Source organism: Poecilia latipinna, unplaced genomic scaffold (genome assembly GCF_001443285.1).
Source record: "Poecilia latipinna isolate Pla-1442-1.1 unplaced genomic scaffold, P_latipinna-1.0 Scaffold2750, whole genome shotgun sequence".
NCBI classification, from domain to species: Eukaryota; Metazoa; Chordata; class Actinopteri; order Cyprinodontiformes; family Poeciliidae; genus Poecilia; species Poecilia latipinna.
The window spans coordinates 79,581-101,044 of record NW_015115366.1 but is presented as its reverse complement, the minus strand read 5'-3'; the positions used below and the strand labels follow the sequence as shown (position 1 = coordinate 101,044).

Sequence of the window (21,464 nt, the reverse complement as noted above, 5' to 3'; positions counted from 1 at the left end):
TGTGACATCACACCAACGACGGAGTAGGAAGTAAGAGGATAAGCGAAGAGAGAAAATCTGGTCAGATAAAGAAAATATAGGACGTTTTTATCTAGGTTTTAAAAAAGCAATTAAAGTACGATCCAGGAGGTAGCAGTAATGCAGCACTTTGGATTCAAGCTGCCGTTAAAAACTAAAGAAGAAGAACTAAATGGATCTTAAAAGACAGATCAGCTGACGGGCTGATAAGACTTCTGGAGACGATGTGCTTTTAAAGGCAGGGAGCGAATATTTTTCTGTGTTTTTATCTATTCAGAATGAGCATCAACAGCAGCGAACAGGCGGATGTTTATACCAGGCTCTCTGGAAGAGACTCCGTTGTTAGCGAGAACACTCCTCTGTTGGGAAATGTGAGTATTAATTAGCTCGTCAGCCGTCTGTTACAGGTAAAAATGAATTTATCGGTAAGTTACTGCTTGTGTTTATGGTCAAAATCACGAGCTGGACTTCACTTTTTCAGTTTCAGTAAGTTTTCTGATTGGTCAGCACTCAGAGAACAAATGTTTAGACTAACTTCTGCTTTTATGCAAAAGTCTAATTTTAGTCTTCTTTTTACTTGTGTATGCACACTTATGTTTTACTTAGTTTGATCTGACTGTCTTAATGTTTTTCCACTTCACTACTTGTTTTTTTTATGTAAAAGATGTCACATTTAAATAGTCACCAAAAATCAAAGTCAAGTAAAAGTAGCACAAATTTAACAGATTTTTACTGAAGAAAAAGTTAAAAGTTGTCACCCAAGAAATTACTGAAGTAAACTTAAACCACATTTGATTAAAAAAAAAAGAAGAAAAGCTGTACAAGTACTAAGTAACTGATCACAATATATTATTTAAATTTAACAATAGTGGAATCTGAAAGAGAAATATGCAAAGTTATGTGTAAATTCCGATCTTTTAAACACTGAGATAAAAAAATTAATAGAAATTAACACAATCAGAGGCGAAACTTTTTTCACAGCAATTCAAATAAATCGTATTAAACAGATACACATTAGGTAGTGTTTATGTTAGAACAGGGTAAAGTACTTTTGGTCACAGTACATACTGTATCTTCTTATTAGAAAATAAGATTAAACAACAGAGCTTGTGTACAAACAAGTCAACCTTTAATATAAAGTATGGGTCTGTGTCTGGTAAAAGTAGCGATACTTCATGAAAATATTATTCCTGTAAAAGTAAAAAGTATGTTGTAGTGAAACGACATCTAAAAGTAATTTTTTTCCAAAATGTTAGGTAAATGTAAATCACCCAGTCAGGGCTGTTGCTGCTGAAATGTAAAAAAAATTATTTGATAAAAATGTTAAAACACAAATTATTTTGGAAATGGATGCCAGCTAATACACTTCAAATTTAAAAATGAATCTGAACCAGTCATATAAAAATAAATAAATACATTACTGCAAATTATTCAGTGTATTTACAAAATGTAAATATTGTAGTTTGTTATTAAAGCCACAAACAGAATGAAGAACCAATGAAACATTCTGGGACTGAATTTTAAACCTGAGTCAATCAGTTTCAACCAACGTTTATTTAAATAAACATATTTAAATAAATAAGCCCCGATTCACTATGTGGCTTTTAGGTTGTTTGTGAAAAACTAATTGAAATCAAATCTGTTACCTTCAACTTTTTTATTAAATGGGAAATAATGCGAGCCTATGTAATATAATGCAAACTCTCTCTTCAGCATCTCTTTTGGTAAATTCTCACAGGAATGTTGGTATTGATCGTTCTTAAAGGTGTTTTTAGGACGAACCCCGGCTTAAACCTGCATTAGGAAAAACAACTCAAGATTATGTTTAACAATAACTCTGTTTTAGAGATTATTGGCTTATCAGTCGTATTCTCTAGCGAATATCTGTCATATTTTAGTGTCTCAAATCCTGTGATGATATTATCTGTTGCAACTGAGCCCCATTACTTCTCCTCTTCTCCTTAAGTCATTGCAATGACCCCATTCCTCTGTTCACTTAAGCATCTGGGTCAATAAAATCTCTTATCAGGTGCGGGGGATGGAGGATAAGGGTTGGAAAAGTTCAGCAGACCCTCCAGATTTTTTCCAGTGACAACAGTCTTATGAGTTTTGATGTGCTTCACCTCTGTATCACTCAAACAGCTGTGAGCTTGTTCCAGACACACCTTTCTGCACATTCATTTTCAGTATATGCTTGATTTAAATCTGCAGGACTTTTCACTCTGCAGCTGGTCTGTGTTCACCTCCATCTGGTTACTGCACTGCAAAAACACAAAATCTTACCAAGTGTTTTTAGTGCAAATATCTTATTATACATGAAATAAGACAAAACTAACTTACAAGTAACTTTTAAGTAAGATATAAAAGATTGTTTTAAGTTAATAATAAAAATAACTTTTTCCACTGACAGATTGTTTCATTCATAACTAGGGATGTGCCGATATGAAAATTTGGGCCAATATCGATATATGATATTAATATTGCGGCGATGGCCGATAACCAATATTTACAGATATTACATATACATATTTCACTACCTTTTAAAACCTTTAGGGAAAAAACCCAACGGAAAACTGATTAAAATAAATATTGGTTCTTCATATTGACCCAGTTTTATTTATCAGTCTGATACCAATGCCAATGTTGGTGCCAATATATAGTGCATCCCTAATTTTAACCAGACATTTTCCAGTGTTGTAAATGAAATAATCTGATTTACATATTTGTTAAAACTCTTACTTTCGTCACAATTTTTTATGAGACAGATAATCTGTAAAAAGATCAATCTCTTCCACTTCCTCCCTGAGCTATTATTGTAATCTGAAAAAATGCATTGCTCCCATTAAAAAAAAACAACCAATCCGAGCCAGGAGGAGGGTCTTAGCGCTGTCAATCATCCTCGTGAATGCACTGCTAATCATGCTAATGGCAGAGAAGCAAATCGCCTTTACGGAGTGGCTATGCTAACGAGCCTTGGCATGGAGGGAGAAACTCATTGCGATGAGAGAGCAGGGAGAAACTCTGCCATAGTAGAGAGCAAAAGGGGTGAGCAGCATGCACATGAACGTGATTCACAGCGCTAAGTCTCACCTTTTTGCCCTGATAGCACTGGAAGAAGACAGAGGAACTTGATTTTTATTAATTTATTTTTACAGATTATTAGTTTTATACTATACTGTCACAAAATGGTGACAGTTTCAACAAATGCGTAAAATATATATTATAAAAGTTACATACATACTTTGAGAAAATGCTGTCTTAAAATAACGCCTTGTCTTACTGAAAAGTTATTTGTAAGCTAGTTTTCATATTTCCAGTGTAGTGAGATATTTAAACTAGAAACTAGACTAAAAATACTTGGTACTTCCGGTCTTCCAGTACTGTAACGGGGTGAATCCAAACGCTCGGCTGCAGGTCAATCCGAGCTTGTTGTGACACCGACACCAGAGTTGCCACTTGTTCTGTCCAGGATATCCCCCATTAGAGGGGTCAAGCAGTTTGGGCAGCTCCCCTTATCCTGAGCTCAGGCAGCTGTCCTGCAGCCAGCAGCTCAAATCCCACCCGTCCATTCCCGTTTCCATCCCCTGATCCTGCAGGCCCCTGCGGTGTTGTTTTATGACATCCATCATCAGGCCTGGCCAGTTGTTCCTCGTAATGTCAGGAGGAATCAGCAGGTTTCTTTCTCAGCTGTGTGTCTTTATTCCTGTGGTTTTACTTGTTTTTTTTCTGTGCAGGGATCGGTGCAGACCAGAGCCACTGGAGCCTCAATCGCCTCCTGTGTGTTCAACCTGATGAACGCCATCATGGGCAGCGGGATTCTGGGCCTGGCTTATGCCATGGCCAGCACAGGGATAGTTGGGTTTAGGTGAGAGAGCCTCCTTTCACCACTCCTTTCTTTCTAAAACCTTTAATACTTAGTACTTAGTGCTTTCCCATTGTTCCCAGCCTCCTGTTAGTACTGGTGTCCGGCCTTGCATTATATTCCATCCATCTGCTTCTGACGCTTTGTGACCGAACAGGTGAGAATAAAACTATCTGACCTTAAGGGTGACCTATCCTCAAACAGGTTAGGATAGCTTTACGGATACAGAAAACATATTTATCACATTGTTTGCACACAAAAAAATCATTAATAGAAAATGAGAGTCTGTTTTAGATGATGATAGCTGTGGGTAGGATAGATCTCCTGTAGTGGTCTGTATTACAGCGAATTTGAAGAAGCTTCTGATTGAAGACATTTTGTTTTTCTAAGTCAGTCTCTTAAAGCGGATGGTCAGTGTTGTCCATAATTATCTTGATTTCTACACACACTTCTTTTGTGCATTATTATATCCAGAACATGTGCAATTATACAACAGTACAGTCTTTGAAAAGTATTAGTAGAGCTTCCCGCACAACCAGGAAGAAGTGGTTTTGATATTTAATTTAATATTTAATTTGACATTAATACAGTATTTTTTTTTTTTTATTAAAACCAGCTGGAAGTCAGCTTGGGTTGCTAGGTGACGGGTGGAACTCCACTGTGGTTGCTAGGTAACCACCAGTGGCTGCTGATTTGTATCATCACATTCCAAAGGTTTTTTTAACGCCTCATTTTCCAAACACTAAAAAACAACTTGGTGTTTGTTTTTTTTTTGTTTTTTTTTTTTTTTTTAAGAAGCAGTAGAAACTCAAATGAAAGTACAAAAATGTGCAAAATATTAATTTTCTATATTGCAGCCCCCTTTAACTAATTCCCTGTAAATCCTCCTCACTGTTTGGTGTCGACTTCTCACCCTGAATTGCTTTTCCTTTACTCAAGATTTAATCAGTTTACTGTAAACTTTCCAATCGCAGTCTGACTCAAGTCCTGATTGTGACCTAATCAAGTGATGTTTGATTAATTAGGAAAAAAGGGTCAAAGGAGACCAAAGAGAAGATAAAAAGGAAAAACAATAGCAGGACATGCTGGTTGATGATTGCCACCAAATTAGGTTAAAGCCCTGATGATGTCACAGCTTTTTTTCAGCTTCTGATTGGTTAATTCGGAGCATTTGAATGAATTGGTGGCACATCTATGGATGTATATCATGGAGGTATCTTTTTGTGACATTTTGTGAACTCTGTGGCCAATCGATATGTAAAAATTATGTCTCATTCCCACTGAACCGCTCTGGATGGAATATCAGGAACGAAAACATTCTGTGATTTCTATTGATTTAGTCTCCATAAAATTAGGAAAAATTACAGCAAATCCTCAAAATGCTCCTTATGAGACTGTTATACAACAACAAAGTGTCTTTAGTCAGAGGCTTCTTCAGATTAGCTATAACACTGACTGCTACAGCAAAATTATGTAACATCATTTAAAAAAATACATTTCAGATCAATTCTAAAGGTTAATAAATAGATTCATAAACACAAAAAGAAAAGACATGAATATTCCTTAATATTGATGGAAAAGTTATTTTAACTAGTATTCATAATTAGTATTTTTTCCATTAATATTTATGAATTATTGACTTAAACCTACATTATCTTGCTGAAAAGTTACTTGTAAGTTAGTTTTGTTTTATTTGAAGTATACTCAGATATTTGCACTAGAAACTAGACAAAAGTACTTGGTAAGGTTTTGTGTTTTTGCAGTGGAACATGTTAAAGTATTTGTTTATTTTAATCTTTTAACTGTATTTTGCTGAAGGTATCAACTCGTATGAGGAACTTGGAGAAAAAGCCTTGAAAAAACCAGGAAAAGTAAGTTTTTTTCTTTCAGGATTGTTCCTAATGTTGTCAGTTTGACTGCTATGTTTACTCTAATTGTTTTGTTTTTTTCTCCAGATTTTGGTCGGTTTAGCGATTGTCATCCAAAATATCGGTGGTGAGTTGGCCTTCTTTTCAACACGAACTAACAGACATTATTTCTGACATGCTGGACATGAAGCGATTATGTGGTTTTTATGAGAAGCAGAGCTGCGACTGGGCATAGGAATGCTGCAGGGACGGTTTGTTTATTTTGGAGGCAGACATCGCCTCCTGCTGGTGGACAGAACACCCTGTGCTGACGTCCTCTGCTCGTTTCTCATCACTCCCCCTGTGAGGCCATTATCTAGATTCCCTGATAACCTCTGACCTCGAACCGCCGTCCTCTCCACCCCCTCCCCTGGGCCTGAAACATGACTTCTCCCCTAATTGATCGCTGATGGTAAAATTCCCTCCCTCCCTGTTGTGTGGAGGAATAGCATTTTGGGATCCACTCCACCACAGACAGAGGATTTTATTGATTAATCAAACTTTTGGTTGTTGAAATTTTTTTTTTTGGAAAATCTGACCTTTTCTTCACCAATGTAATCCTTGGGTAGTTTGTTCAGTGAAGTCGCCTGTGGCGGCCATCTTGCTTCACAAGTGTGTTTTAAAGCTTCCATTTATTTGGACTTTGACTTCAGATCAACTCTATGATGGAATATAAGCGCCAGGCTAGGAATTTTTTTAAATTACAAGAACAAAGTTGTCATATTAGGAAAATAAAGTAGTATGGTTGCTTTAATAATCAATTATTGTGATGATTAATTGATTAATTGGAAAAATATTTGGCAAATTCTGCAGATTTTTCAATATTACAAATACATAAAAAATACCAAGAAACAAATAATTCAGTTCCTTTTTTAATTTAGTAAATTTCAACCAGGTGAAGTTAAAATTCAGCCTCTTTTGGAGTTTTGGATAAAACATATACAAATGTGGTTTTTTTTATCTTGAATGAACTGCAGAATTAATATATACTTTGTACATTATTACTGCTCCAAATACGCTATTTGTTCAGCAAATGGACTTTTTGAGTTTTTATACTCAACGATTAATTGGTTACTAAATTAGTTGACAGTAATTTCATTGATTCATCGCGATTAATTCGATTAATCGTTTCAGCCTCACAGCGTCTTATGAAGTTATACTTTGGTATGTTTTACACCAAAATCGTACCAAATATTTTTAGTTTAGTTTCTAGTCCAAATAATTTGGTTTAGTCTTTTTTCAAGTGGACTAACTTAGAAGTAGCTTTTCAGCAATATGTTGGAACTTGTTTTCAGTCAGTACTTCCTAAATGTTGGTGAAAAAGTTCTAGTTCCATTGGCAGATTTGTTTAAACTTGTAATATTGTATTTTTCCCCATGTTGTAAGTTAAATAATCTCGCAATACAACTAGTGTTTTTTCACTGATATTAAGGAATTATTGACTTAAAACAAGCTCCTACATATTGCTGAAAGATTCTTGTAAGTTGGTTTTCTTTTATTTCAAGTGGAATCGGATATTTGAACGGGAAGCAAGGCAAAAATATTAGGTGAGATTTTCTGTTTTTGCAGTGCAATACTTAATAGAAATACTTAATCTTTTAACATTTCATTGTAAAATTATTATCAGTTTCAGGACTTTGCATCTATTTCGTAGAAAGATCTCCACAAACTGAGCTTTTCTCATAATTCTAAGACGTTTTTTTCCAGTAAAATTTCGACTTTCTTCTGCTAATATTCTGACTATGTTCTTGCAATTAAACAAAAACTCTGGTAGCCCAGCCCTGATACTAAGTCATGCAGCTCACAGAGGTGATGATCGACATAAAAAAACACTGTTGGAAAATATTTTCTGGTGTTTAAAAAAAAAAAAAAAAAAGCGAAAAATGTATTAAATGGTATCAGGTATGAAAAATCAGATCTTATGTGTCGCTGAGCTGTAGTTGCTGCTCCGTCGTTAGCTGCTCGGTTGGGTAGATCCCCGCCTATCCTCTGATGTGTTGCTGTTTCCCCAGCATGCAGGAGTGAAAGAGCCAGCACTCCAGTGTGCATCTGCTCCTTTTATAAGAGTGCAATTAGCCTCACTCTGGGTAAACATTCATCTGCGCTGCCAAAGGCTGAGCAGCCAATTGACCTTAATTACTGACCACCCGATGGCTCTGCAGCCGGCCGGCCTCTCCTGGCTCCTAATGAAATGAAAGCGGTTCTTTCTCATGTTGGATTCACTCTGGAGCGATTCGCTGACCACACACAGAAAGCTCACCTCTACTCTCCTTTAACATTACATGCATGCTGATTATCAGTGTCTGTTTTCTTACCACTTGGCCGATAACTGTCCTCTTTGTTCACTCAAGGGCCATTTTGAGTAGATGTGTAAGTATTATCTCACCTCTGGCTCTTATAGAAGTGCTTGGTGCACTGCAAAAACACAAACTCAGCAAGTATTTATCTAGTTTCTAGTCCAAATATCTTCAGAAAATACAAAACTGACTGAAAAATAACATTTCGGCAAGAAATAGGAGCTTGTTTTCAGATAAGTCATTAATATTGATGAAAATGTACTAGTTCCACTGGAAGATTATTTCATGAATAACGTGGGGAAAATGTCTTGTGAAACTGGCCATTTTTCATCAATATTTATTAATTATTGATTTAAAACAAGCTCCTATTTCTTGCTGAAAGTTACTTGTAAGTCAGTTTTCTCTTAATTCAAGTGTTTTAAGATATTTGCTCTAGAACCTAGATTTCTAGATTTGGTGATTTTTGCAGTGTGTGCTCAGTTTGACCAGCTACATAAAGCTAAACCGCTGCATCCTGTGTTTCTGTCAATGTGGCTTTAAAATTTTATTTTGTTTATTAAAACTGCAGTGTGTAACTTTTATTTTCAAAATAAAAATCTGTTATTTATATATTTAAAACTGTCATTATGTTGTGACAGTATAATACGAGATAAATAACGTGTGACAAGATGGAGCTCCTCTGCCTTCTCCCAGCGCTCCCAGTTCTAAATATAGAAATACACAGCTTGGTCAGAAACAACCAATCAGAACCAGGAGGAGGGTCTTAGCGCTGTCAGTCATGCTTGTGTACATGCTGTTCACACCTTCCTCTAGGGAAGGAATGCTCAGGCTAGTTGGACAGCAGATAAACAGTTTTCCTGGAATGGTAAGATGTTTCTGCACCATTAGAACGCTGAGCAGCGTGTACACGAGGTTGATTGACAGCGTTAAGACCCTCCTCCTGGCTCTGATTTACATGCTGTTGCTTTAATATTTTTGATGTGAGATTTGTTGGCTGACTAACCAAAGCAGCTCTGATGTGCAGAGTTCCTTCACTGGAAAGTCTGAGGTCTGATTTCAGAATTTGGACAAAATATTTCCAGACTTCAGTCCTTATTGACTCCATCCGTCTGACCGTCCGTCCGGCTAGCTAGCTTCATTGTTTTAATCACTGACTAGAAAAATGGACTAAAGTCTGGAACAATGTTGTGTTTTGACATGTAGAGCAGGAACTCTGAATCAATAATCACATCCATAAAGTCACTTCTGGATCAAAAACCTCTGATGTCGATAACATTGAAACAAATGGACAGACCAAACCAAGCTGCCTTATCAGCATTTTTATGCCCACAAATAAACCACTGAATCGGTAATGAAGGAGTGAAGGATTCCTGCCTGCCTAGTTGTTGCACTCAGAAATGGCAGCTGTTGCTCATAGAGAGAAAGTGCTTGTGTCTGTGTGGGCGAGAGCGTTATTGGAGGAATTTTCTTTTCTAAACAAATACAGGATCTAAGGGATTATGGCTGGGATTATTTAAAGGAGAGCCAAAGACCCGCCTCAGGGCTGCAGGGTCCCAGCTAGCCCTGCATGTGCATGGCTTCCCCAATCATAAATCCCTTAAATTCAGCAATGAGCACACACTGAAACACTGTAAAAACACAACATCTAACCAAATAATTTTTGGTCTAGTTGCCAGTGAAAATATCTTGGTACACTTGAAATAAGACAAAACTAACTTGCAAGTAACTTTTCCTCAAGATATAAGAGCTTGCTTTAAGTCAGTAATTCCTATATATTGATAAAACCAAAATGTACTGCTTCCACAGTGTCGTGGAAAAAATTACTTTAGCAAGAGTCTGGATGAGAAGAAATAAAAAATTTATTAAAACCTTGCAAGGTGAGAACAAAAGTACAGAGTCAAAGGAGTCTGTCAGGTCTGCTCTGACCAACAGTGGATCTGGCTTCCTTTTATAGGTTTATAGATTTTATAAGAGGGACTTGATTGGACAATAGGTGTGAATCTCTGATTGTTATATATGTATTCTCCTTGACCAATCTTATGATAAGGTCATGCAGACACATGATCTCATCATCAGACACAATCTAAAGCACAAAAGGGATGAAGAGCACATTATAAAATTTTCCATTACAACAGACAGATTATTTTCTTATAAAACACTTTTTGATGTTGGAAGTGAAAAATCTACTAGTGGAAATACTACTTTTTCAGTATTAGTAACTATTTTGGACAATATTTTTTTAACAAGTGTATGTGATACTAAAAATAATTGGTATTTTTCTGAATAGTAAGTTAATAACAAAACATTTATGTAGTTCAGCAGTAAAAACCGCCTGACTAAAAGTGCTGGAGTTCTGCTTGGGTTGCTAGGTGACGAGCTGAGGTTGCTAGGCAACGGCACAGTGCCCAGAATTCTGACTCAACAATCTGAATTTCAAGTTTGCCAAGATACTTGCACTAGAGACTAGAACAAAACGCATTTAGACGTTGGGTTTTTGCAGTGAGCTTGCCGTTCTTTTAGCGCTCCTCACCCTGGATAGAGTTTTTCTGAACTAACAGGAAGTGAACCGATCCTCTGTCCGTTTGACTGTCTGTGCGAAGTGGAAGTATCTTGTTTCCTGGCGAGGCGGAGAAAGGTTGGAAGTACCTGGATTAGCGTCAGACATCATTACTGTTAGCATTCCTGCTCCCTCCTCACCCGATTAACCTCATCCTGGCTGCTCTGCAGCAATTTGAAGCCATGTGTTTTGTCTGCCACTTCCAACTGGGGGCTTTACTGGGGATCTCCCACGGCTAGCCACCCATGTTGTGTTAGCCTGCTCCCTTTCCTGTGTGTTTCCCAACTGTGGGTTTTCTGAAGTATGTGTTTGAAATCACATGCCCAAGTCTAACTCAGTTTTTCTCAGCAATTACAAACTCTGTTTCAATAATCCTGGTGTCAAAATAAAGCTAACACTTGGGAGAGTCCATCAGAAGTGCAAGTATCACAGCACCCACATTAGTTTAAGAGAAGATGAGGATTGAACATAAAATGATTTGGATTTTCTTGTCCCTTGCCAGGATTTAAAAAAATATTATGCTGTAAACCTGTTCAAATTATCATAAGTAAGGTGCAAACTTTTGGAAACCACAGATCCACCGTTACCTGTGCAAATATGAATGCTGCTGATTGAGGTAAACTAAAGAAAATGTAGAGGTTTTAGTTAAAAATAAAAAATACCTACGTGTTTTGCCCTTCGCACAGGTTGATATCATCTGGGGATTTTCTGTGATTTTATTTACTAAACTTATTTTGCATGTATGAAATTTATTGTTTTTGAGGGGTTTTTTAAATGGTTGCATTTATTATTTCTTTTTAAATTGAAGTTTTTTTTTGTTTGTTTTTTGTTTTTCAGAAATCCAGTGTAAAAAAAAGAAGAGAGAAATTATGGCAAATTTAGGCTATTTTTTCTGATAGAAAAATTAAAATCAATATATATACATTTGGCCCTACCAGAGCTCCATACAGTGTTTTTTCTTATGAAAGTTCCTGGTCATTGACGCTTTTCCTGCAGCCCTTGTGCTTCCTGCTCATTTCAAATGCTTTTTATTCGCTTCTAGACGTTTAGAATATGACGTTTCCATGGATACCAAATATGTGCAGCTGAGGGCAGGTGGAATAAAACATTCAAATATCAGCTGATAAATGCTTGTGGTGGCATTCAGGTGCTTTCTGTGATCTTGGTTAATATTTCATCTTTTTTTGTTGTTTGTGACGTTTTGTTTTCCTCGATTCTCCTCAGCCATGTCGTCCTACTTGTTCATCCTGAAGTCGGAGCTTCCTGCAGCCATCAGCAGCCTCCTGAACGCAGGAAACACCGGGTGGGTTCATGCAGCCCGCTCAAAATGAGAAATAAGTAAAAATAAGTTAACTAGATTAAAGATTAAAATAAATTCATTTAAAAAAAATTAAATAAAATTTATTTAAGAGAAAAAAAAAGACTTAAATCACTTTGGAGTTTTAATAATGCAAGTTTGCCCTCTCAAAGACGAATAAACTTTAATTTCGTAAAGAACATTTAGCACTGGAACTGGAAGGTATTTAAATGTCCAAAATAAAACAACCCAAAAATAAATAAATAAAATGGAAATAAAAACCACACACAAACAAAACCACAAATAAAATAGATTATCATATCTCTGTTAATAAAATTACCCTCCACAAAATGTTAATCATCAGAAAGGAAATTATTAAACTCATTTTAATTTATCATGCAGGTTTATCCACAACACCTTGAACGCACCATCCGTGCAGTGAAGCATGATGATGGCAGCATTATAATGTGGGATAAACTTAAACTACAGATTTGTGGCAAATTTTGAAATTTGACATTCAGAGAAACTTTCATTTATTCAGCAAAGAGGATTGGTTAAAAAAAAAAAAATATATATATATATATATATATATATATAAAAGATATTGGATGTAAAAAGTAGCTTTTTGTTTGTTTAGTTGCAAAAAATCCCAGTATTTGGAGTTGTGATTTGGAAAAACTCAGGGGATTTGAAAACTTTGCAAGGCGCTATCCAGTCATCCATCGGCCATCAGCAGCCTATGTCCTTCATTGACCTTTCTGGTCGGTCCTGCAGCTCCCCATCCTCGCAGAGCGTCGTCCTTTGGCCAAGAATGTAACGTATATCTCTTTATTATTGGCCACACCGGTTTAAGCAGGACTTGTAGCAGCTCTCAGCCCCCATCCGTCAACATCTGACTCTTCCACGCACAGCTGCTCCATATTAGCACTCTGCGTTCACCCCGTCACCCCCAAATCTCTCACACATGTTCCCCAGAATCAGACTGATACAAGGGGATATCAGTTTTGCCAGTCTAATTACGGCTCGCTGTGGAGGGGAGCAAAACGTTCCTGTTAATGAGCGGCTTCAGGGACGTTAACCGGAGCCCATTCGCTTCCTTCAAAGCGGGAATAAATGAGTGAACATGTCGAGTCGTTTGTCATAACGCAGAGCAATGAAAGCAGTTCCACTTGTTGTTCTTGTTTGTCTGCTGAAGAGGTTTTTCTTTTCAGTTTTTGTGTTTTATGCCAAGCAGCTGTGGATTTTAGCGCCATTATAGATAAAAAAATTAAGGGGTGAAATTCTGCCCCAAAACTCAAAAATGTTGAGATTAATCTCAGAAATTTTCTAGAAAAAAGTAACAAGATTTCTACTTCTGACATTTCCAAAAGTAAAAAAAAAATAAATAAAATTTTTTTCAAGCTAATTATTTTACTTTTCAATCTCAGAAATTACACTCGCTTAAAGAGGACTTATCATGCAAAAATTCACAATTTTAATGTTTTTGTTTTTCAGTTTGGGTCTTAACTGATTTTTAAAGCAACTGAAGCGCTAAAAATAAAACACCCAGACAGTTTTTGGCAATAAGTTAGTGTTTGTGAGTGGCTGTAAAATTAGTAATTTCAAAAACCTTAAGTCAAGTCCCATTTAACAGGCAATTTGTTGTTACCTAGCAACCCCATACTAGCCCTGCCCAGTTATCTAGCAACTAAGCTGAGCACCAGCATGTTTGGTCAGCTGGTTTTACTGCTGTATGCGCTGTACAATGGCTGCTGGAAAAGACAAGTTTTGTTGTTGCCTTACTATTTAGAAACCACTTGCTGCATTCTCGTTGGTTGTGCAGAAGGCTCCACTTCTGCTTTTCAAAGATGTACGGTTATATAATTGCGCATCTGTTTGCAGCCATTTTCATGTGCAAATGTAAACGTTGAGTTGGGGGGCGTGGCCATGAGCAACTTATTTGGATTTAAAGTGACAAGAGGCCCGGAAACAACTCAAAATAGGCAGAACTGAGCAGACTAAAATCTCATTATCTAATATTGAAAATGTAATGAACATGTTTTGCTTCGGCCATAGACCCACCCTCACCTTTTAAAGGAAGCTGAGTAGGTCACCTTTAGAGATTGTTGGGAGTGAGAGCAGACGTCCCACCTGACGTCCAGACTCAGGGACGGACACCACAGCTGTGAAGCTGCCGGGCAGGGGTCAGTGGGTGTTGATGTGGTCGGAGCAGGTGCTGCTGACGGCAGGTCGCCCATGGAGCCAGTCCCTTATGACCCGGCGCTGTGGCCCAACACATAGCAGCGACAACCAGGATCCGTCCCAGACGACCCCGACCCCAGTGGAGCCAGCATGGCTTCCATATGTGTCACTACAGCACCGCTTCTTCCTCCTCCTCCACAATCCCCAATAAACCACCAAGGCTCTCCTTGAGCAAAAGAAAATATTATTCCCCTCCCTGAAAACCCTGCAAGAGAAATGTGGTCCCATCTGATGGAGCGACACAGCGTTAGCATGTGAACTACATGATTGTTATGATTTGAAAGAGCTAAAGCCTTTAATTCGTTCCACATGACGGATCTGTCACTCTGTATTTGAGTCCAGAATGGAGACAAATTTCCAGAGCTGGTTCATCTTAAAGCATGCCACTTTAAGGCATTTCAGAAAGTCTGCTGCAATTCAGCCTTGACTTTTAATGCTTTACCTCTTGTGTTTAACAGACATGCCTGGTATGAAGATGGCAGGCTACTTCTCATCATCGTCACACTTTGTGTCATTGTGCCTTTAGCAATGTCCCCAAAAATCGGTGAGTTTCCAAACAAAAAGTGTTTTTTTCCCATCTCTGACTGGTTTGAATCACTCCGTTTTCCTGGATCTCTGTCTCTCTCTCTCTCTCTCTCTCTCTCTCTGTGTCTCTCTCTCTCTCTCTCTCTCACCAAAGGATTCCTGGGTTGGACCAGCAGCCTTGCCTTCATCTTCATGTTGTATTTTACAGTTGTGGTGAGCTCTGACCCAAACCTTGAAAAATCTGTTGACTGCATTGTTTCCAGTGTTGACTTGCTCCATTGTTGCATTGTTTCTAGGTTGTGGTGAAGAAATGGTCTATTCCATGTCCGCTGCCTTACAACATGACAATACTCTCAAACTTTACGAAGGTGAACATAAACAGTTTATTCAGAACAAACACAGTTCAGCTCAGTTCAGTGCAGTAAAATAGTTTTACTCTTCTGCATGTGAATGTAGCAGATAGACACGTTAAATATAAGTTTAATTGATTCTCCTAATTGATCACATCCACTTTCTTGTGAAAATATTCACTCATCTCACTGCAAAAACACAAAATCTTACCAAGTGTTTTTGTTTTTACTGCAATTATGTTAGTACACTTGAAATAAGAGAAAAATAAATTATAAGTAGCTTTTCAGCAAGTTATAGGAGCTTGTTTTAAATCAATAATTCCTTGATATTGATTTTCAAAAGTACTAGTTCCAATTAAGTCATAATATTTTGAGAATAAAGTCATTTTACCAGGTTAGTCATAATATTATGACTATATTCTCATTATTTTTGACTGTTTTTTTGTATGACTTTATTCTCATAATTTCTTTATTCTTTTATATTCTTAGCATGACCCTAATTCTCTGCTGTAAGGCAGTAATTGCTGAGTTGCTTCCACTATTATTTTGCTGCTTTAACTTTGAGTGAGTAGGCGTGTCTGGTAGGTAGATTTTGCCCAGACGTTCATGGCCAACGGGATTATGAGGGAAAGCCGGGATGTTGAGTTTACTGATTGTGTCAGATTTGGCTGATGAGGACCAGAGCGGGCCGCTCGGAGCTCTGCATGGTGAATAAAGCCAGTCCTTAAGGGAAGGAAGTCCAGGTGACCTTTCCTGACATTGGAAATGAACTCTGACTTCTAGAAACTCAACACCGAGCGCGAGCTAACTCGCTTTTACCAAAGTTGTTTTTTCCTAGAGATGTGAGGGCAAACGGTGAGAATATACTTCTATTTTCATACGTAGTGTTGTTTCTTTCAGGTATCAAACTCGTCTGACTCAGAATGTACACCTAAACTCTTCATCCTCTCCATAAAGGTGAGTATATATTAATACTGTAAAAATACAAGTCTTACCAAGTAATTTTGGTCTAATTTTTATTGCAATTATCTTATCACACTTCAAATAATACAAAAAATTAACATACGATTAACTTTTCACCATGTAATGAGCTTGTTTTAAGTCAGTAATTCCTTAAAAATAATTTTTCATCAGAGTACTCGTTCCTTTGGCAGATTATTTTAATTGATAAGATAATTTTCCCTTGTTATAAGTGAAATAATCTGCCAGTGGAACCAGTAGTTTTTCATCAATATTAAGGTATCATTGATTTATATCTTGCTAAAAGATTGCTTGTGAGTTAGTTTTGCATTATTTCAAATGTAATAAGATATATGTGTGAGAAGTTAGACCAAAAATACTTGATAAAAGTTTATTTTTGCAGTGTATATTAATTCCACACAGACCCATGTTTTAAAGCCTCCATTTAATGAAAGTACAACAAGAATATTAACATCAGTAGTGTAAATATCTTACTATAATACACTTTAAGTCAAAACTAACAAACTTTTCAGCAAGAAAAAGGAGCTTGTTTTGTCAATTATTCCTTAATATTTATGAAAATATTCTAGTTCCGCTGGTAGATTATGTCATTAAAACTAAAACTTGTTTCATCAAAGCTCCTATGTCTTGCTGAAAAGTTACTTGTAAGTTTTACCTAATTTCAAGTGCTTACTTGGCATATTCGACCTAGAAACTGAACTAAAATACTTGATAAGATGTGTTTTTGCAGTGAAAACCTTTTCCCTCCTCTGGTCTTATGCAGACTGTCTGACTTGTTGGTGAGAAGTTGTTGAATGCCATTCGTTCCACTCCGCTGACAGCTCACACGCTCACCTGTGACGGGTTGGTGTGCTTTTATGAGGAGGGCGAGCAGCGCCCCTCCCATCTGCCCCACCCATCTGCCCCTCCCATCTGCCCCTCCCAGCTGCCCCTCCCATCTGCCCCTCCCAGCTGCCCCTCCCAGCTGCCCCTCCCATCTGCCCCTCATATTTATATTACATTCCAAGAGCAAACATGCATCTCACAGATTTACAGATTTACAAGTTTTCACACTCCTTGATCTTTTTTGTACATTGAAATTTTGAACTTTAGCATCTTTCAGTGAGATTTTGTGTGATACACTAACATACAAAGTGCATAAGTGGGAGGAGGAAGAAAAAATGGTTTTACAAATGAAAATCTGAAAATGGTGGCATATTTTAATTGAGTCGAGGCTTTGTAGAAACTACTTTCACATCACTCCTGTTTAGTTTGCTTGCCTAGAAAGTCAGATTAATGTGTGAATGCTCAATCAAACTCTGCAGAAAGTGGACTATAACACAGGACATCCTAGGTAAACACAACAAAAACAAATCCAAGAATGTAGCACTATTGGGAGAAATGCATCATGTTCTTTTACCAAAGACAAAGGAGAATTTGCTCCAGTTTCTAATGCTAATATTTTACTACACTTAAAATAAGACAAAACCAACTTACAACAAACTGGAGCTTTTTTTAAGTCAATAATTCCTTAAGATTCATTGTAGTTACACTGGCAGATTATTTCATTTAAGATTCAAGACTCATTAAATTTTTCCTATGTTTGAAGCGAAACAATCTGCCAGTGGAACTAGTATTTTCTTACCAAGACTAAGGAATTATTAACTTAAAACAAGCACCTACACTTTGCTGAAAAGATAATTTTATAGTAGTTTTGTCCTCTTTCAAGTGTATTGAGATATTTGCACTGGAAACTAGACAGAAATACTTAACCACTCGGCATTTTTGCAGCTTCCAGCTGGTTTTCTCATGGATTTTCCTGTATTCAGCTCCATCCGTCTTCTCATCAACTCTTTTCTGTTTGCTGCAGAGTGCCTACGCCATCCCTACTATGGCCTTCTCCTTTCTGTGCCACACCGCCATCCTGCCCATCTACTGCGAACTGGAGCGGTCAGCCTCCGGCTTTAACACGTCTCTGGACCCTGCTATGTAGCCGCTACGCTAACTGTATGACTGCGCTGTCTTTCAGACCAACCAAAACCCGAATGCAGAACGTTGCGAACATCAGCATCAGTCTCAGCTTCCTGCTCTACTACGTTTCTGCTCTGTTTGGGTACCTCACCTTCTATAGTAAGTAGGGCTGAAACGATTAATTGAATTCATATGATTAATCGATAATGAATCACGATTGTGAAAATAATCATCAACTGATTTTGTAATAAAAAATTGTTAACTGGAATACGCAGACTCAAACAATGGCCATCTCCCTAAAGAACAACACAATCAGAGCAATAATTAAACCAAAACTGTACAAAAATAAATACATTTGCATTCAGGATTTTAGAAAAGTTTATTTTTCTGTATACACGTTCTACCCGGAACTTCTCTAGTGGTATAGTTTTAGCTTCACCTGGTTCAACTTCTGAAAAAAATCTATTAACACTTTATGCTATCCAATTCTTAATCCAAAAATAATCAACAGGTCTGCCCTGCACTGTACTGATGTTGCAGATGGATCCTTTGCTACAAATTATCAAGCATACACTAAAGGAATGCTGTGTTGTTGCTTTCTACGAAATAAAATGTTTATTTTCTTTTAATTTATAAAAAAATCGAATTATTTGCATTTTTAATGTATAAATAAAAAAATGCCAGATCTTTTATCCGATTAATCGTCAGAATAATCGATTAATCGATAGCTAAAATAGCCATTATTTGCAGACCTCATCAGTTTAACGTCCTGCTCTGTTTCTGCTCCTTTATCCTCCTTCTTCTCCTTCAGGTCATGTACAGTCTGAGCTGCTGCTCGGCTACGGCGTGTACCGGCCGCACGACAGAATGGTGATCACGGTCCGGCTGGCCATCCTTCTCTCTGTGCTGCTGACGGTGCCGCTCATACACTTCCCTGTGAGCACGCCACGTCAGATTAGATGTCGGAGGAATCACTTTTCAAGCTAACACGCTTAATTTTCATGAATTAGGCCCGTAAGGCTGTGATCTTAATGCTGTTCGGAGGACGCCCCTTCTCCTGGCTGACCCACATCGTCTCCACTCTGATCATCCTGGGTGTGGTGCTGATGCTGGCCATCTTCGTGCCCGATATCAGGAATGTGTTTGGAGTCGTTGGTATGTAAGAAATTAGTTCATTTTAGTCTATTTTTTTGTCTTGCAGGCAGAATTGATGACACCTTTTAAGCTGTACCCAGAAGTTATTGTGATAAACTTATGACATTTATTGACTTAAAAAAACTCCTCTATCTTGCTGAAAAGTTACTTGTAAGTTAGTTTCGTCTTATTTATAATGTAATAAGATATTTTCACTAAAATTTAGACAAAATCACTTGGTAAGATTTTGTGTTTTTGCAGTGTTTGAATAGCTTGAGATTCCCAGACATGTGGAGGTCCTCAGTTCTCTTCCCGATATCTCGGTTGATTTATTTTGATTTTCCAATGATGTCACACAAACATGTTTAACTCAGATTTTTAAATTTAGCCAATTAGAAGCTTGCAAAGTCATGACATCATCATCTGGGCTTTCCCGGATTAACTAAAGACAATATTCAGATCTGAAGTCATAAAAGATTGTCTAAAAAAAAAAAGAATATCTCGTATTATTATGGCACTTAGCAAAATGGAAATAATTTTAATTTATCTAAAACAATAAAAATTTAGCCTTTACATGAAATGTTATTTCCTGCTTGAATTGAAATCTTGAAACATGAAATTTAAGGAAATGTTAGGAAAGAGATCATTTATTTAACAGAATTTAATTTAATACTAGAAATGTAATGATAGAAACCACATTTATGTTTTGATGCTGAATTTATTTCCAGCAGACTTTAAAAGCAGCTAAATATTCAAGCTATTGATTGTTGCTTCTAAAACTGCATCATTTATGCATAATTAATGCATTCCTGAACTAAGTTTATGAAGCGGCAGCTGTTGATTTTAATCAGTGTTTAATCATTATCTATTATTTTTAGGCTCAACGATGTCCAGCTGCCTGCTGTTTGTTTTTCCAGGAATCTTCTACCTTAAAATCAGCAGCCAGCCAATCAAATCCTTCGACTCCATCGGGGTAAATCAGCTAAATTTCACCTGTCGCTGTTTTCTTCCTGGTGTTTTTTCCTGACCTGGTGTTTGTTTTTGTCCCTGCAGGCCATATTTCTGGTGGTTTTTGGGTTGATAATGGGTGTCACCAGTCTCACTGTCATCATTCTCTCGTGGGTGTTGAGCTCGTGATCCAAATCCAAGCCAGAAAGGGAAAAGTGAACCAAAGAAACTGAATCATGAAAGGGACCAGCATCACCTCAGGGACTTTTTATGATGACACTAAAATGTTTATATAGCTTTCAAATTATGAGAAAGTTTTTCTACATGTTGACTTTTACATTTTTTTATTTTTGTGGGTGATTTTACGGTTTTGATTTTGCACTTTATTATTCCTTTAAACTTTCCTGAAAGCCTTAATGATTCTTGTCCTAACTTGATGTATTTCTGCTCTGTTTTGAGCACTAAATGAAGGGAAAATTGTTTACGTAATGAAACCCGGGCTTGTTTAACCACTAAAATGTCTTCATCAGAACGTCTAAGACTCATCTGTGTAAACATGTGTTTGATTGGCAGCAGCGGTTATGATGTTGAGAGCCACGCTCTTCTGCGGTTCGGCTTTCTGCTAATGAAAGCCACACGCTGCGCACGTTTCCATTCGCTGTTACACTGTTTAGTTCATCTTTAAGTCGCCTCTCAAACACTCAGACAACCAGCCGGCTTCCTGCAGAAGAACCACTTCAATCAGCCTCCTCATTAAATAAAATGCAATAAATAACCCTAAACAAACTACAGATGACAACAGTTGACAGTTGTACAGTTATACACAGCTAAACTCCACAGCATTAATCATAACAGTTTAAAAAACACGAAACATGACAAGATCACACATGAAACCCTGTAGATAATTAAACCTAAAATATAATACTTGTGAAGGAAACACAGTTATAGAAAAAGGGGGAGGAGCTGCCAGTTATAAGTAAGTATGACTAGAAAGATATGAAATATGGCATTATGGAGGAGGTACGCGTCTAACCATTAGTAACCATGGAAACGGTGTAGGGAAAAAACCGGCTATCGTCTCGTCTTCTGCACGTTTTTCAAGCTGCTCCGGTGTAAAGGGAACCGCAGTTTATGACGCAGAGATTTAAATCATGTGGTGTGAATTCATGTAAGTCGGTTATTTGATCAGAACGGAGGAGGTTAGGGTCGGTTTCTATCACGCTTCTGTAAATACCGCCGTGTGTGACCCTCAACCAAGTGAGTTACACTCAGAGAAATTAGCTTGACTCGAACAAGTGGAAGCCATGAATAAACTGACAAAAACAACTTCAGTTGCTCTGTTCAATACTCCGATCTTCAGTTCCGACGTCCATCTAGAACGACTGAGTGATGTAGTG

General features: G+C 37.4%; 1 protein-coding gene across 1 annotated transcript; it reads left to right on the top strand.

The window, feature by feature from the left end:
* Positions 1-28: 28 nt before the first annotated feature.
* Positions 29-20,597, top strand: slc38a6 (solute carrier family 38 member 6). Its single transcript, XM_015021244.1, has 16 exons — positions 29-389; positions 3,753-3,883; positions 3,964-4,037; positions 5,699-5,751; positions 5,836-5,875; positions 11,866-11,944; positions 14,638-14,723; positions 14,859-14,917; positions 15,001-15,072; positions 15,955-16,011; positions 17,885-17,964; positions 18,044-18,144; positions 18,797-18,921; positions 18,996-19,140; positions 19,998-20,092; positions 20,173-20,597. Exons 1-16 carry the CDS (start codon positions 297-299, stop codon positions 20,254-20,256), a joined length of 1,374 nt encoding a protein of 457 aa, XP_014876730.1. The 5' UTR covers positions 29-296; the 3' UTR covers positions 20,257-20,597.
* Positions 20,598-21,464: the final 867 nt, after the last annotated feature.

Bases quoted from the DNA above. Each gene is read 5' to 3' on its own strand.
- slc38a6 (XM_015021244.1), top strand. From the start codon at position 297: ATGAGCATCAACAGCAGCGAACAGGCGGATGTTTATACCAGGCTCTCT. The intron at 5,752-5,835 runs GTAAGTTTTTTT...TTTTTTCTCCAG, and splicing joins CCTTGAAAAAACCAGGAAAA to ATTTTGGTCGGTTTAGCGAT. The intron at 11,945-14,637 runs GTGGGTTCATGC...TGTGTTTAACAG, and splicing joins CTGAACGCAGGAAACACCGG to ACATGCCTGGTATGAAGATG.